The 17,727-nt window shown below is 40.1% G+C and overlaps 1 protein-coding gene across 4 annotated transcripts in view; it reads left to right on the forward strand.

Annotated features, from left to right (window-relative positions):
- Window positions 1-17,727, forward strand: part of CTNND2 (catenin delta 2) — a 1,186,471-nt gene that overhangs the window by 649,996 nt on the left and 518,748 nt on the right. For all 4 annotated transcript variants that reach the window (XM_073332332.2, XM_073332334.2, XM_073332335.2 and 1 more), the window contains 2 exons: window positions 2,855-2,889; window positions 3,378-3,494. In XM_073332332.2, the coding sequence (XP_073188433.2) occupies window positions 2,855-2,889; window positions 3,378-3,494 (152 nt within the window). The remainder of the gene's footprint in view (window positions 1-2,854; window positions 2,890-3,377; window positions 3,495-17,727) is intronic.

Consider the following 17,727-nt stretch of genomic DNA (forward strand, 5'->3'; position numbering starts at 1 on the left):
AATGAAATGTGTTTGTTTTCAGTGTTCATTTAAAAATATTAGGTGGACCAAACCAATATTTTCCTTTTCTTTTCTTTTTTTCCTTATACTTAATATTTGTAAAAGTTTCTTGGAAACTTAGCACTCATGAAACTGCCAGATTGGAAGCCGCAGAAACCATAGTCCACTATTTATCTACATATTTCATTGTACGCGTGCTTCCTCTGCCCACCAATTTGGGGGAGAGGTAATGCGAGCTTCACACAAAATTCGTTCCCTGACCTGAGACTGCCATCTAGCTATTTAATAACAGTTATGATGGTGGTCATTATGTGAACACCTGTCCAGTGGAAAATGGACCAAGACCACTACCTCATTTCAAATTAGGCTGCAGCTGATACTAATTATTTTGGATAACTCAGGTTTTGGTACCTTGAAATACTTTAGGGCTAGTTTTCAGAAGTGACAAGCACTCACAGTTCCCATTGACATCACTTGGAGTTGTGGGTGTTTGGCACCAATGAAAATCAGGCTCAAGGTGTTTTCAGGTTGGGCTACCAAAAAGTGAGTACTCCAAACTGGTGGCTATTTTTGAAAATACTATCTCTGGCCATGACTAAACGGGCCAGATGCCATCTTGTGTCCTAATAATGACAGGCATTATGGCGCCTATTCAACATGTGCCTATCCCTGTGTCTGCATTACATTGCCAATTCCTTGAGGCATGAATGCCCTCTGTACTAGATCAATATTAAGTGCTTGTTTGTTGCTGGCTAGGATGTAAATCTACAGTGCTACAGTGTGATGCGTACTAACTGTGTGAATCCTGCTGCCATGCACTGAAAAAAATTCCGTAGTGCAGAACTTTTAGTGCACCACAGCAGGGTCCACACAGACAGTTAGTGCATGGCACATTAGTATGCTGTAGATTTACACTCTAACTTGCCATGCACTAACTTTTCAGATGTGCCCTAATTCATAGATATTAGATGTCTACATGTGGTTGGAAATGAAAACAGAAGTCTATGACTTTGAATGTATTAATTGTAAATTTCAAACATCAGGCAGGGTTTAATAAACATATTTAAAATTATTTAAATGAATATAAGTTAGACCGTTATCAGCCTTGTGTTTTGTCACTGTCAAATAAAACTAATACCTAACCCAAGTATTTTTCCCAAAAAAACGGTAATGCCTTCAAAAGGAAGGTCTTGAATTTAATTTCCTTATATGTTTGCTCCCTGGACATAGATATAAAGATTTGCATCCAAGGCATTCAGAAACTTACCTAGCACTTTTTTGCACAGGGAAAAAGATTCAGGATCTAAAATCTATGTTCTCAATAAAAAGTATATATTCATAACCTCACATGAACAAATACATAGATCTATTAAAAAGGTTTGGGTTTTTTTTTTTATGGGCAGGTGCAACTGATAATATCCTATTCCCCATTATAGATGTAGGAAATAGACATTTAGGCTGGTAATATCCTACCGATGTGTATAAAGGAACAAGAAAACTTTTAATTGTGACTATTGTAGTTTAATCTTTATACCTATGTAATTAGGAACAATTTACCAAGGTTTGTGGTGGATTCTCCATCACTGAACATTTTTAAAATCAAGACTGGATGCTTTTCTAAAAGATATACTGATGTTCTATGGCCTGCGTTATGCAGCAGGTCAAACACATTGATCGCTGTGGTCCCTTCTGGCCTTGAAATCTATGAATTACCATAACGATGCATATCACTGAGTGACTGTATGCTTTTCTGACAGTTCTTGACATGTAAAGGAGGAATAGAAAGATCCTGCATAGTAGTGAAGTGGGATTGGTCCTGCTTTGAGCAGGGGGTTGGATTAGATGACCTCCTGAGGTTCCTTCCAACCCTGATATTCTATGATTCTATGAAGTGCATATATTATTCCTCAATTTACCGTAAGAACCATGTTTTCTTCCACAGCAGAAAATATACCTATGGTATCTAGTGTATATCCTCATGAATTTCCATCATTCCTATATAGTCTGAAAGATGATCACCATTTCCAGCTTGATTGATTTTCAGCGTGAACACTAAACAGAGCTAAATCCCCACTGCTGATCAACACCAAAAAACTCCCATTGATTTCAGCTGGAGTTATGCAGGCAAAAGAAAGATAACTGCAGGTCCTGAAAATTCCAGCTGAATTGCGCATGACTGTTCTGTTCCTGGTTCAAAACTTAATTTTTCCTAAATGTTTTTAATGCTATTAAAATTAAAAGATACTCCACTCTTAGGCTTTCATGCCACAAACACTTATCTACGTGCTTAGCTTTACTCACATACACAGTTCTATTGATGTCACTGAAATTCCACGTCTGAGTAAAGTAAGTATGTCCATAAGTGCAGGATCAGGACGATAATTCATAAATAAAATAAAATGTATCTTTTCAAAGACACATCTTCATTTCTAAAAGCAACCTTTGCCTCTTATAAGCAGTTATAGAGGAGATTTTTTAAACGTTACAAGGCAAAGCATTGTCTTTTGAAAGAGTTTGTTTTTGTTTTAATTCAATTATTTAAAATGATAGAGAGGACACAATATATAATTCAAACTTGTATATGTCAATAACTGATCAGAATTAGATTTTTTTAAAATTTCAATGCTGTCCAAATTATCCATATTTAAAATATTCATAGGAAATTTACACATTTTATATTTGACACTTGAAGGTTATTGTTTAGCATTCTTTGATCACCTTCATCCTACAGAGCAGGTTTAAATCTGAGTGGTAGTGCTGTACTACCGATTTTTTCTAAAATGTAGGAGTTTTGTGTAATTTACCAAAGATTTGTTTCTTTTCTAATTTATACTTTTTTTTTTTTTTTTTACAGTTCAACAGAAGAGCAGTTTCATTGGCAAACGCAAGGTAAAGTATATCTTGGCCAGATTCTATATCTATGTATATTTCCCCAGTAATATCTATGTTATCCAAAAGAGGACAAAGAATTAGAAGAATCATGGATTTTATGTGCTAGCCTTCATTAAAATTGTTTATTAATTATCCCCATAGAGAAGTGGCAGTAATTGGTGTTGACACAAATGGTTGCAGAACAAGAGACTGTCATGTACAAAGTTTCTGATTGTGATCAGTGTGAAAAAAATCTCAGTAGTTAAACCTGAATTTTTCAATATACTTATCGATAGCAAACACCTTACTTTTAAAGGATGGAGTTTGAAAGTATGGATGTTGGTGCATTTTTCTGGGCCTGCCCATTCCAGCCTCCTTTGAAAATTAGACCTTAAATGTTACCATTCCCTTGATTAGCTGTGAATTTTTAATTGGTTCTATGTCATTGTTTTTCTCTTTTGTATTTTCTTTATATTCTTTAACAATTTTTATAATTTTTATTACAGACGGTCAGAAGGATATAGAGGATGAGCTCACAACTGGTCTCGAGCTGGTGGACTCCTGTATTAGATCACTGCAGGAGTCAGGAATACTTGATCCACAGGACTATTCAACTACTGAAAGTAAGTTTCCAGGAACTTGCCTTTCTTTGTCTGGAGCCCCAGAATCCAGAACTATTATTTGGAGTACTTTATGCTTTTAAAATGAAAGTACATTGTGTCATAATGTTTTTCTCATTTCATCTGTCAACATTGGCAGCAGGCAATATAGATTGAATTATCTGTAAATATGCTTATTACTCACTTCCTTATGTGGATTACAATCGCTCCCAAGCACTTCAGAAGCTATGGACAAAAAGCAGATAGTTCGATAACTGTTACTTTAAGGAATATATCCCTTCATATTGTATGGCTGTGACATCCAAGAAGGTCATATTTAAATATTTCAGTGTCGGTACTAGAAGACTTTTAACCAACAGGATTACAGTATGTAAAGATGCCAAAATAAATTGTATTCTGATTGGGCAAATCATTATGTCTGATGTCACAGTTTCATCACACAGCTATGAACTACTCAATAAGGCTAAAATTTTCAAAAGATTACATGACTCCAAGCAACCCAAGAGATGGCCCTCAGTATGAGTAATGAGCAGATAATGGGCATCCTGACCGATTTCAAAGGTGATGGCTGGACTTATCAAAAGCACCAGAGCACCTCGAGGTGTCTAACAAAGGAGATGGGCTGTGTGCTGAATGGCCAAACTATATTTTCAGACCTGTGCTTTGGGGTAGCTGGGTCCTTTGTCATAACCAGCTGCTTGCAAATTAGTTATGGTTCAGGCCTGCCTTCAACACTTCGGAAACATTGAGGGTAGTCTCCCCAGTTGGGGAGAGAGACAGTTTGGCTGAGGAGCCGGAAGTGGGGAATACGGACTAATTGGGCAAGGAGACTGGGACTGGCAGTTTGAGGGGGAACACTGAGACTGGCAGTGTGAGATTAGATCTTGCTGGGCAATGAGACTTTGACTGGGATGAGTAGCCTGACTGGGATCAGCTAGGTTAGGAGAACCTGACTGGGGTGAGGAACACAGAGGTCGGGGAGGTAACCTTAATTTATTCCCCTTGTGCATATACATTATTATACAGTCTTTCATTACATAACATACTATTTTTCCATGGGCCCCAGTGCACAGGTTGGACTTGCTCTGGGGACGAATTAGGGTTGGAGAATGCAGGAGGGTGTAGTCTGTAGGATCCCAGGTTCAGTTATTGCAGAAGTTGGAAAGTGTGTAGTGAATGAGGCAAGGGACAGAAGGAAGAGAAATGAAGATCTCATGTTTATGGCAACTGAATGCTGCCTGGAAAATTGGATTCTGTCCCTGCCTCTGTGTCAGAGTTTCTGTATGATGCTGAGCAAAATCACTAAAAACCAGACTTTTCACATTTTGTCAGTAATTGTGTGTTCCTCATTTTCTGGAAGTCTGACTTGAGAGCCTGGAGTCTGATTTGCAGGCGCTGTACACTCACAACTGTGACTGAAGTCAATGGCAATTGTGCATATTAAGTGCTATATAATGGTAACTAATCTGAAAAAATCAGATCCTATGTGTCTCAATTTGGGCACTCAAAATTAATGGTTACTTTTTACCTTAATCTCTCTATGCCTCAGTTCCCCATTTGTAAAATTAGGATAATAACAATCCTTTATCTCACAGGGCTGTTGTGAAAATAAATTAATTAATGTTTGTGCAGCACTCAGATATTGTAGTGATGAGTGCCATAGAAAAGCCCATGAAGAAATTAATAATTCTGTATTCAGAGCTGGGTTAGTGTGCAGTAAATAAGGCCAAGGTCAGTGTATTGAACAATGAAGATAAAAGAAAATATTAAATATTAAACCATCCATCCTGTGCACTAAATGAGGCAGGGGTGTTGTAAAAAAATAGTATGTGATCATGTAATTAAAAGCTGTATCATAATGCATACACACATGGAGGCCAATTAAGGTTGCACAGGCACTTTTTAGTACTTGACGTTACAACCTTTATAATGAAAAATATGTATGTCTAGAATACAGTAAAGACCCTGATTGAGGATATATCTGAGGTGCCTTGGCAGTCCCTGATTTTTTGTCAGGCCAGATTTTTGAATTTGCTATATCAGAGGCTGCCCAGGGATGTACCTACTACTGACTTCACTATGTGCTCCTCTGACCTGAATGTATCCAGTAGAACAATCCAGTCTATCAGTGACTCTTCCTCAGGGAAGGATTAGTATGTCTGTGTTTTGAACAGCCTTTATAATACAGCTTTACACATTCCCTGCTTCCCTCTGAAGCTGTTGTGAGAAGCAGCTACATAGCAGGCAGCCATTGTAATAGACTCCCTAAATCCCAAGATCACTTCACATGTGGTACCTGTGTACTAACAAGTGTAAGCTGTGGAAAAAATGGCTAAGGGGATATGGATATCAGCCATATGAAAGGGGAATCATGTGGGGGAGTAGCTGTATTGGTCATTGATTGTGGTGTTCTGATATTTACCTTTTGCTGATGGGGAGTCTGGATAACTATTTGACTGAGATGTTGGAGTGCAGTGCTCATTTATTTTTTAAAAGTTCCCAGGGTGTTCTAAGGAGGGGACCCACTGGATATAATGTAAGGTATAAAGACTGGCAGATTCAGAACAGTGGTGTTACTCTTGGGAGTTCCTCTGCTGTGGTGTGCCTGGAACAAGGGCACGCAGATCTGAGGGCCTCTCCTGTCCCAACGCCCATCTCCCCATGCCCTCCCACCTCAGTAAACCAATAGTTAACTGAGTCCAGCAAAAACATCTTCTCTGTTTCAGTGCTAGTCCTTGGATCAGTTTGTCATTATGTAGTAAAGCAGTTGAAAATGTAATAATTGGCAGTCATCCTGCACAGGGGCAATCACTGGTCTCTTTCACAGTCCAGCTTGACACTTTGTTGGTGGACACTGTCTCAGGCTCTCACACTGGTGTCCTGTGCATTGACTTTGTTGGCTCTATTCCACACTCCTCTAAAGGTTATGGATGTATCTTGTTATTTGTGGATTCTCTAACTGAACAGAAATCTTTCTCACACAAGTCTGCACAGTTGATGTAGCTGCTGACAGACTGGTTTGCAAATTGGTAATGCAGAATGGGAAAGGTCAGTGCCAGGTTTCTGAGTAAAGAAGCCAGTCTACCAAATTGATCTATCTGGGTTCTAAAATGACCCCCATCTCAGTAGAGTCTGAATGCCTACCGAATATTTATGGATTTAATTCTACAGCATTCCTGTGAGGTAGGCACATAATGATACACTTACTTTTTACAGCTGGAAAACTCAGACACAGAGAGATTAATTGGGTTGCCTGGAGTTACTCAGAAAGGCTGTGGAGTAGCAGAGACTTGAACCCACATCTCCTGAGCTCAAGTCCAGTTCCTTAGCCACAAGAGCACCCTTCCTATCTTTCACATTGCTACAAATCCATCACCACCATCTCACATCAACCCAGATCAGATATGACCTACCAACCCTTCAGGCTTGATCTGTAGACTAAGGTGTATCAGATCCTCCCATGGAGCTGAGCAAGGGCATAAGAACATAAGAATTGCCATACTGAGTCAGACCAATGGTCCATCTAGCTCCGTATCCTGTCTTCCAGCAGTGGTCAATGCCGGGTGCTTCAGAGGGAATGAATACAATAGGCAACCATCAAGTGACCCATCTCCTGTTATCCACTCCCAGCTCTGATAAATAGAGGCTAGGGACATTTGGAGCATAGGGTTGCATCCCTGGCCATACTGGCTAATAGTCTTTGATGGACCTATCCTCCATGAACTTGGCATCCCCTGGCAATGAGTTCCGTAGGTGGACTGTGCATTGTCTGACCCCTAGTTCCTGTGTTATGTGAAGAAGCAAATAACATTTCCTTATTCACTTTCTCCACACCATTCAAAATTGTATAGACCTCTATCGTATCCTCTCTTAGTTGTCTCTTTTCCAAACTGTAAAGTCCCAGTTTTCTTAATGTCTCCTGATATGGAAGCTATTCCACACTCCTAATCATTTTTGTAACCCTTCTCTGTACCTTTTACAATTATATCTTTTTTTAGATGGGGTGACCAGATCTGCAGGCAGTATTCAAGTTGTGGATTTACCACGGATTTATATAGGGACATTATGATATTTTCTTTCTTACTATCTGTCCCTTTCTTAATGGTTCCTAGCATTTTGTTAGCTTTTTTGACTGCTGCTACACATTGAGCAGATGTTTTCAGAGAGTTATCCACAATGACTCCAAGATCTCTTTCTTGAGTGGTAAAAGCTAATATAGATCCCATCATTTTGTAGGTATAGTTGAGATTATGTTTCCCAATGTACATTAGTTTTCATTTATCAACACTGAATTTCATCTGCCATTTTGTTGCCCAATCACTCACTTTTGTGAAATCCCTTTGTACCTCTTCGTAGTCTGCTTTGGACTTAACTATCTTGAGTAATTTTGTATCATCTGCAAATCATCCACTTACCTCTTTTTCCAGATCATTTATGAGTGTGTTGAATGGCATTGGTCCCAGTACAGACCCCTGGGGGACACCATTATTTACCTCTCTCGATTCTGAAAACTGAGCATTCATTCCTACCCTTTGTTTCCTGTCTTCTACTAGCTACTGATCTATGACATCCCTGTTATCCAATGACTGCTTACTTTGCTTAAGAGCCTTTGGTGAGGGACCTTGTCAAAGGCTTTCTGAAAGTCTAAGTACATATATCCACTGGATCATCCTTCTCCACATTTGTTGACCCCCTCAGAGAATTTTAATAGATTGGTGAGGCATGATTTCCCTTTACAAAAGCCATGTTGACTCTTCCTCAACAAATGGTATTCATCTATGTGTCTGATAATTCTCTTCTTGACTATAGTTTCAACCTCTTTGCCTGGGTACTGAAGTTAGGTTTAATGGCTTGTAATTGCCGGAATCACCTCTGGAGCCTTTTTAAAAATTGGAGTCACATTAGCTATCCTCCAGTCATCTGGTACAGAGGCTGATTTGAATAATAGATTACATACCACAGTAAGTAGTTAATAGTAATATTTCTGCAGCCAATCGGTAGGCAACCAATTAGAGCTGATGCATGTGCTCAAGGAGAACTTAGTCCCTCAGCACATGTAATAGGGAAAGCTCCCTTCTGCTCGCCTTTTGAAAACACAGCATCGGTGTGTAACTGCAGCACTCGGTCCTGTGTGTTCAGAGCTAGCTAGGCAGCAGCTGCTCCCTACCAGCTCTGCAGCAGCTGCTGCCTCCTCATTAGCTCCTCCTGCTCCCCTCTCCCAAGGCTAAGGCATGAAGAATTCCAGTTGCTGCCTCTCCCCTCAACCTGGTGGAATGAAGATGCTCCTGCCCTCCCCAGTACCCCAGCAGCTACTCTTTGATTGGAATGAGAGGGGAGCAAGGAATAGGGCCCAAGAGAGCAGCAGGATGGGCCACCTGGCAAAATCACCTATGGTAACGTTAACATTCCTCTTCCCCTTCTACAAGAGCTCAAGTAGCTTCAACAGCTTTCCTGGGTCAAGCTCCTGCTATAGACATCTGCAAGGCTAGCTTTTAGTCCACACATTCACCACCCATTATGTTGTCTCCCAAGCCTCCAGATATGAAGCTGAGTTTGGAAGAGTTGTGTTACATGAGAGCAGGTACGTGCTGAAACCTTCCTCCATGTGGGGCTGTGTGAGAGTGATCTAAAATGAAATGGACATGTGCAAGCATTCAAAGAAGAAAAAGCAATTATGTCCATTTCACGGCCCACCTTCCTTCCCCTCTATACTGGAATCTTTACATGTATTAGCTTCTAGTGTGAGAAGGAAAGGAGTGGGGCAGGGATACTCTGCCCCTTTATGTTCTCCCCAAATGTTAGAAGTGCGTTAAGGACACAGGGACACAGGTGTCACCTGGGTGGGTACCACTGTAGGAAAAAATCTCTGACTCTGGTGCAGTGGTATGCAGACACCTAAAGTGGAATGGACAGATGCAACATAACTTGAAGAATGATAGTTATAGAACAGGTATGTAATTGGTTTTGTGTATGTATGCACCACATGTGAAATTATATTTATATGATATAAAATTATGTGCAGTTATTGTTTTCTAACACATATTGATATGGTTTTCACTTGGCCCACCTTTCCAGCCCTCAAATTGAAGGGATATACCAAGATCTAAACTCCACAGTGTCTTCATTCTGTCAATATTCAATATTAATATCTTATTATAAAGATGATCTCTGCCCTGTATTGGGGAATCATTGAGAATAAAATCCCTACTAATGCAGACATACCAGTTTTGAAAAGCATTCTCTGTTCAACCTTTATTATTTTCTTCCTGTCTCAGAAATTTAATCTGTAGATACTCAAAATGGTCTATAACAAAAAGACTTTATTTACATTGCAGATCAACTAAAGTGTAAACTCTGGTGTGTCAGATGTCTGAAAGGCTAGATGAGATCAAATTTGGTGTCATTGGAGCCAACAGTCTCTTTATTGGTTGTAATTATTTCCTTGTAATCCCCTGCTGTGAGTACCAGGATAATCCAATTGAGTCATCCTTGGCACACACATAGGAGTTTGCTCCTGGTATACACGCACCCTGCTCTAATGAAAACCATATGTTCTTGTTTGAGTATGTGTCACTGTGGATGCCATGGTAGGTGCACATGTGCAGAAGCTCAGTCTTTTGAATATCAGTGTCTGCTACGTGGGTGTACATCCACCCATTCTCTCCTCATATTTCTCTCTGAGGGTTTAAAGGACAAGGAAGCCGCAACCCTCCTTCAGATCTCTCCCACCAACCATGGCAGCGAGTCTGAACCTGGCAAGTGCCCAAATCACTTGTTCATAGCTCCAGCTTAATCTCTCAGAACTCTTCTGATCTGCTGATATTCGACAATCATTAACATTTCGACCTATATGAACTGCATACTGACAGACCATGAACAGGGCTTTTCACCACGGTAAATTCAAAACCTGCAGGTTTCAAGGCCTTCCAATCCTGTGATGGTTTAATTTCTCTGAAGGATAGGCATAGCAGGTGCCTTCTGTCTAGGAGAGCCCCACATACCCTGTAGCGGTTTGGTGTGCCTATCTTTCTCCACAAGAACACGTAAGTCATTGTGCCCTTGACATGGAAGCTAGGTCTGATGCAAAATTCAGGAGACTGGTACATCTGTCTCTGTTTTGACTGTCACAGCTCAATGTCTCCTCCCCACCATACAGAGAGGACACAGCTTCCCATTCACTCACACAGGCACACGCTCAACGAAGAAAGAACAGTTACTTAGCCTTAAGTAACTGTGGTTCTTCAAAATACTGTAGTCCATGTGGATCCCATACCCAGCCTTCAATCCCCACTTTTGGAGTCCTCAGCTAAAGTGTTCTTTGAATTGCAAGGGGACTGTGGGAGGGTCAGGATGACGCTGCCCTTTATGCACTTCTATGGGAGCACAAGGATGCTACTTTGCAAAAGACTCTAATCTCATGCATGCACATGAGGCACGTGTGCACCTACAGTGGGATTACACCATCTCAATAAACCAGTTGCTGTTCGGGTAAATAATTGTTTTCAATCATCTAGGAATATGGAGGATTAATTAGGGATGCGCAAATCAGTTCAGTTCCGGAAACAACGCAAACCTTAGTTAAATTTTGAAATACTTTGTTTAAATACTTTGGGATGATTTAGTTTGGGCTTGGTCCTGCTTTGAGCAGGGAGTTGGACTAGATGACCTCCTGAGGTCTCTTCCAACCCTAATCTTCTGTGATTCTATGATAATTTTCCCCCTGCCCCACTTTCACATCTCCCCTTTCTGCTGGTTAAAGAAAAACATAATGAGAGAGACTATTCTTATGGGACTCCAGGTCCAGAAATTTCATGAGAGTTTTTCATTGTGAATTCTAAAGGAAAGTAGTTCAGAGAAACTCGGGAATCTTATTGAAACCAAACCTTTAGAGGCTCATCCTTCATTAATCTTAAAATGCAGAATTTGATAGCCTGTAAATAAATCTCTGGATTTCATATCACCATTCTCTTTAAACACTGAAGAAGGCAAAATTATTTGAGTTTAACCATTTGTTTTTTAATCCAAAATATAGCAGTTTAGAGAAATGTAAATTAATTTCTCAGATATTATCTGGTACTATATATTAAATCCAGAAAAAGTGACATAATCATTTTGAACAAATAGATACTACAACTATTCCATAATATTAGTAATGTGACCTTCATGTAGTTGTGTAACTTGTGGATATTTTGCTTATTACTGGTGCTCTACAGAAATGTAAAAAAAAAAAGAAATTGTCCTTCCCTCAGTGTTTACATTTTAAACAGAACAAATGTGAAATAATGATAGCAGGCCCAGTAATAAGGAAGTGTTAGAATAAATAAAAATAAAGAAGAGGAGGACTAGATGGCATAGGAGTGGAGTGGTAGGATGTAAGCAAGGGCCGCATTGTGTAATGTCTTGAAAGAGTGGAAGAAGAATTTAATGTCTTAATACCTGGATGGGCCGAAGGTAATTAACCAGGGATGGTTAGCCTAATAGACAAACATATATCCTGAAATTACTCATACAGGTATTTGAGAAGAGATTGATTATAGTAACCTGGGGAGTGACTTTCAAAAGTGTGTTCCTACACGTTAACTCAGCTGGGTTGCTGCCAGCTTTAGGAGAGCTACATGCATGTGCTTCAGAGTAGCAGCCATGTTAGTCTATATCTGCAAAAAGAAAAGGAGAACTTCTGGCACCTTAGAGACTAACACATTTATTTGAGCATAAGCTTTCATGAGCTACAGCTCACTTCATCGGATGCATTCAGTGGAAAATACAGTGGGGAGATTTATATACACACAGAACCTCCTCACTGTATTTAACCTCCTCACCGAGAACATGAAACAATGGGTGTTACCATACACACTGTCACCAGAGTGATCAGGTAAGGTGAGCTATTACCAGCAGGAGAGTGGGGGGCGGAGGGGAAGCCTTTTGTAGTGATAATCAAGGTGGGCCATTTCCAGCAGTTAACAAGAACGTCTGAGGAACAGCGGGGGGGGTGGGTGGGCATAAACATGGGGAAATAGTTTTACTTTGTATAATGACCCATCCACTCCCAGTCTTTATACAAGCCTAAGTTAATTGTATCCAGTTTACAAATTAATTCCAATTCGGCAGTCTCTCGTTGGAGTCTGTTTTTGAAGTTTTTTGGTTGAAGAATTGCCACTTTTAGGTCTGTAATCGAGTGACCAGAGAGATTGAAGTGTTCTCCAACTGGTTTTTGAATGTTGTAATTCTTGACATCTGATTTGTGTCCATTTATTCTTTTACGTAGAGACTGTCCAGTTTGACCCATGTACATGGCAGAGGGGCATTGCTGGCACATGATGGCATATATCACATTGGTAGATGTGCAGGTGAACGAGCCTTATAGTGTGGCTGATGTTATTAGGCCCTGTGATGGTGTCCCCGAATAGATATGTGGACACAGTTGGCAACGGGCTTTGTTGCAAGGATAGGTTTCTGGCTCAGTGGTTCTGTTGTGTGGTGTGTGGTTGCCGGTGAGTATTTGCTTCAGGTTGGGGGCTGTCTGTAAGCAAGGACTGGCCTGTCTCCCAAGATCTGTGAAAGTGTGGTGTCGTCCTTCAGGATAGGTTCTAGATCCTTGATGATGCATTGGAGAGGTTTTAGTTGGGGGCTGAAGGTGATGGCTAGTGGCGTTCTGTTATTTTCTTTGTTGGGCCTGTCCTGTAGTAGGTAATTTCTGGGTACTCTTCTGTTTCTGTCAGTCTGTTTCCTCACTTCAGCAGGTGGGTACTGTAGTTGTAAGAACACTTGATAGAGATTTTATAGGTGTTTGTCTCTGTCTGAGGGGTTAGAACAAATGCGGTTGTATCGTAGAGCTTGGCTGTAGACGATGGATCGTGTGGTGTGGTCTGGATGAAAGCTGGAGGCATGTAGGTAGGAATAGTGGTCAGTAGGTTTCCGGTATAGGGTGGTGTTTATGTGACCATCGCTTATTAGCACCGTAGTTTCCAGGAAGTGGATCTCTTGTGTGGACTGGTCCAGGCTGAGGTTAATGGTGGGATGGAAATTGTTGAAATCATGGTGGAATTCCTCAAGGGCTTTTTTTCCATGGGTCCAGATGATGAAGATGTCATCAATGTAGCACAAGTAGAGTAGGGACATTAGAGGACGAGAGCTGCGGAAGCGTTGTTCTAAGTCAGCCATAAAAATGTTTTGCATATTGTGGGGCCAAGCGGGTACCCATGGCAGTGCCGCTGATTTGAAGGTATACATTGTCCCCAAATGTGAAATAGTTATGGGTGAGGACAAAGTCACAAAGCTCAGCCACCAGGTTTGCCGTGACATTATCGGGGATACTGTTCCTGACGGCTTGTAGTCCATCTTTGTGTGGAATGTTGGTGTAGAGGGCTTCTACATTTATAGTGGCTAGGATGGTGTTTTCAGGAAGATCACCGATGGATTGTAGTTTCCTCAGGAAGTCAGAGGTGTCTCGAAGGTAGCTGGGAGTGCTGGTAGCGTAGGGCCTGAGGAGGGAGTCTACATAGCCAGACAATCCTGCTGTCAGGGTGCCAATGCCTGAGATGATGGGGCCTCCAGGATTTCCAGCTTTATGGATCTTGGGTAGTAGATAGAATACCCCTGGTTGGAGTTCCAGGGGTGTGTCCGTGCGGATTTATTCTTGTGCTTTTTCAGGGAGTTTCTTGAGCAAATGCTGTAGTTTCCTTTGGTAACCCTCAGTGGGATCAGAGGGTAACAGCTTGTAGAAAGTGGCGTTGGAGAGCTGCCTTGCAGCCTCTTGTTCATATTCCGACCTATTCATGATGACAACAGCACCTCCTTTGTCAGCCTTTTTGATTATGATGTCAGAGTTGTTTCTGAGGCTGTGGATGTCATTGTGTTCTTCACAGCTGAGGTTATGGGGCAAGTGATGCTGCTTTTCCACAATTTCAGCCCATGCACATCGGCAGAAGCACTCTATGTAGAAGTCCAGTCTGTTGTTTCGACCTTCAGGAGGAGTCCATCCAGAATCCTTCTTTTTGTAGTCTTGGTAGGAAGGTCTCTGTGGGTTAGTATGTTGTTCAGAGGTGTGTTGGAAATATTCCTTGAGTCGGAGACGTCGAAAATAGGATTCTAGGTCACCACAGAACTGTATCATGTTCGTGGGGGTGGAGGGGCAGAAGGAGAGGCCCCGAGATAGGACAGATTCTTCTGCTGGGCTAAGAGTGTAGTTGGATAGATTAAGAATATTGCTGGGTGGGTTAAGGGAACCACTGTTGTGGCCCCTTGTGGCATGTAGTAGTTTAGATAGTTTAGTGCCCTTTTTCTTTAGTAGAGAAGTAAAGTGTGTGTTGTAAATGGCTTGTCTAGTTTTAGTAAAATCCAGCCACGAGGAAGTTTGTGTGGAAGGTTGTTTTTTTATGAGAGAATCCAGTTTTGAGATCTCATTCTTAATCTTTCCCTGTTTGCTGTAGAGGATGTTGATCAGGTGGTTCCGCAATTTCTTTGAGAGTGTGTGGCACAAGCCGTCAGCATAGTCTGTGTGGTATGTAGATTGTAATGGATTTTTTACCTTCAGTCCTTTTGGTATGATGTCCATCTGTTTGCATTTGGAAAGGAAGATGATGTCTGTCTGTATCTGTACGAGTTTTTTCATGAAGTTGATAGATTTCCACTCCATATGGCTAAATTCAGTGCCTTGCATAATTACATTGATGACATCTTCATCATCTGGACTCATGGAAAAGAAGCCCTTGAGGAATTCCACCATGATTTCCACAATTTCCATCCCACCATCAACTTCAGCCTGGACCAGTCCACACAAGAGATCCACTTCCTGGACACTATGGTGCTAATAAGCGATGGTCACATAAACACCACGCTGTACCGGAAACCTACTGACCGCTGTGCCTACCTATATGCTTCCAGCTTTCATCCAGACCACACCACACGATCCATAATACATAATATAGTGATCACATTAAAAAAGTCAGCATTTATAATTCAGTTATTGTTCTCTGTGTATGCCCTTTTCACTATCTCTTTTTTTCTATAAGTACAATATTATCATGTCAGTATTAAGGCATCACAGTGATTTCAGTAATCATGTGCAAGGCATACTATAGTCTTCTTTTTTTGGTGAGTTTACTTGGCACTATTCACACAAAATATATTGTCTTGTATTATTAGCCATTCTACTAATAGTTTCTTCCAGTAATCTCCAGTAGGAACCATTGCATAGATCCACAAATTTAGGATTTTTTTTCTATAAAGAGAATAAAAATAGCTTCCTATAATCTTTTTAACAGACCAACTCCCAGTGCGGGTTTTTAGAGCTGTTTGAATTCTATCTCTAGCAGTTATTTATTTATTTACCTATTTCACATTTTCAAAATATTTTTATCATCCAGCATTCCCATAATGTGTATGAAAGAGGGCCTAGCTGTTTTGCATTTTATATACATTCTGTTGCTGCAGACATTTATCTTGTTATATAGAGATGGAGAAACATACATTCTGTGAACAAAATATTACTGAACTTGCACTGGTTAGTACTGGAGCCAGTATTTATCATCTGCAGTCTCTCGTTCAGTTCTTTCTATGCTATTTCATATTTATAGTCTACGCTCCATAACTTAATAGCTTTATGTGGTTTGTGTTTTTTAAAAACATAGTCATGGAATTATATGTCCAATTTAGACATAATCTTGACCGTGAAACTTCAAGCACTTGTATGGAATTTTCTAATGTAGATAGCTTTGTTAGTTGCTTTCTTTTCTGGAAATATTTTTATTATTATTATTATTAAAGAAAGAAATCTGTATAAACGTATATGGTGCATACGTTTCATATTTTTGTAATGTTTCACCTATATATATTTATTTAAGGGGTTGTTCAGCCTGGGTATGGAAGCACTATTATTTCTTATTTTTTATTTTACCAACATGTGGGTTTTTTTCATTTGTTTGGTCAAATACCTAACCTATGCCCAATTAGTAAGTGTATTTTAAGTAAGAGGTGAAGTTTCATCGATGCCAGAATGTTGAATATAGATCTAATACACAATTATATAATGAGATCAGGTTTGCCAATTACTGTTCTGTCTGTATTAATTATGGATTTTCTCCATTAGATATCCATTCTAGTACCAATCTAATTTCTGCCACCTTATAGTATCTTTTGAAATCTGGTAGCACCAGGTCTCCTATCTCAACTGGACATTTTAGCTATTCTGTTTTGATTCTTGATTTCTGGTTCGGCCATAGGAAACTTTGAATAACTTTTAGGTAGTTAGTTAGTTAGTTATTGATTTATTTAAATTGGGATAAGGGTGTGTAAAGGGAATAATGGAAAAAGGATACAGAACCTTGGTTAGGACACTCATTTTAAGTACTTAATTTCTACCTACCACAGTCCATGGTAATAGTGTCCACCTGTCTATATCATTGTAGATAATTTTCATTAATGGCTTAATAGCTACTCAAGATAGTTAAGTCAAGATAGACTGCGAAGAGCTACAAAAGGATCTCACAAAACTGGGTGACTGGGCAACAAAATGGCAGATGAAAGTTAATGTTGATAAATGCAAAGTAATGCATATTGGAAAACATAATCCTAACTATACATATACAGTGATGGGGTCTAAATTATCTGTTACCACTCAAGAAAGAGATCTTGAAGTCATTGTGGATAGTTTTCTGAAATCATCCACTCAATATGCAGTGGCAGAATGTTGGAAATCATCAAGAAAGGGATAGATAATAAGACAGAAAATATCATATTGCCTCTGTATAAATCCATGGTACGCCCACACCTTGAATACTGTGTGCAGGTGTGGTCGCCCCATCTCAAAAAAGATATATTGGAATTGGAAAAGGTTCAGAAAAGGGCAACAAAAATGATTAGGGTATAGAACAGCTTCCGTATGAGGAGAGATTAATAAGCCTGGGACTTTTCATCTTGGAAAAGAGGTGACTCGGGGGATATGATAGAGGTCTATAAAATCATGAGTGGTTCAGAGGAAGTAAATAAGGAAGTGTTATTTACTCCTTCTCATAATACAAGAACAAGGGTCCACCAAATTAAATTAATAGGTAGCTGGTTTAAAACAAACACAAGAAAGTATTTTTCAAGCAACGCACTTTCAGCCTCTGGAACTCCTTGCCAGAGGGTGTTGTGAAGGCCAATACTATAACAGGGTTCAAAAGAGAGATAGATTCATGGAAGATAGGTCCATCAATGGCTATTAGCCAGGATGGGAAGGAATGGTATCCCTAGCCTC

Source organism: Lepidochelys kempii, chromosome 2 (genome assembly GCF_965140285.1).
Source record: "Lepidochelys kempii isolate rLepKem1 chromosome 2, rLepKem1.hap1, whole genome shotgun sequence".
Classification (NCBI taxonomy): Eukaryota; Metazoa; Chordata; order Testudines; family Cheloniidae; genus Lepidochelys; species Lepidochelys kempii.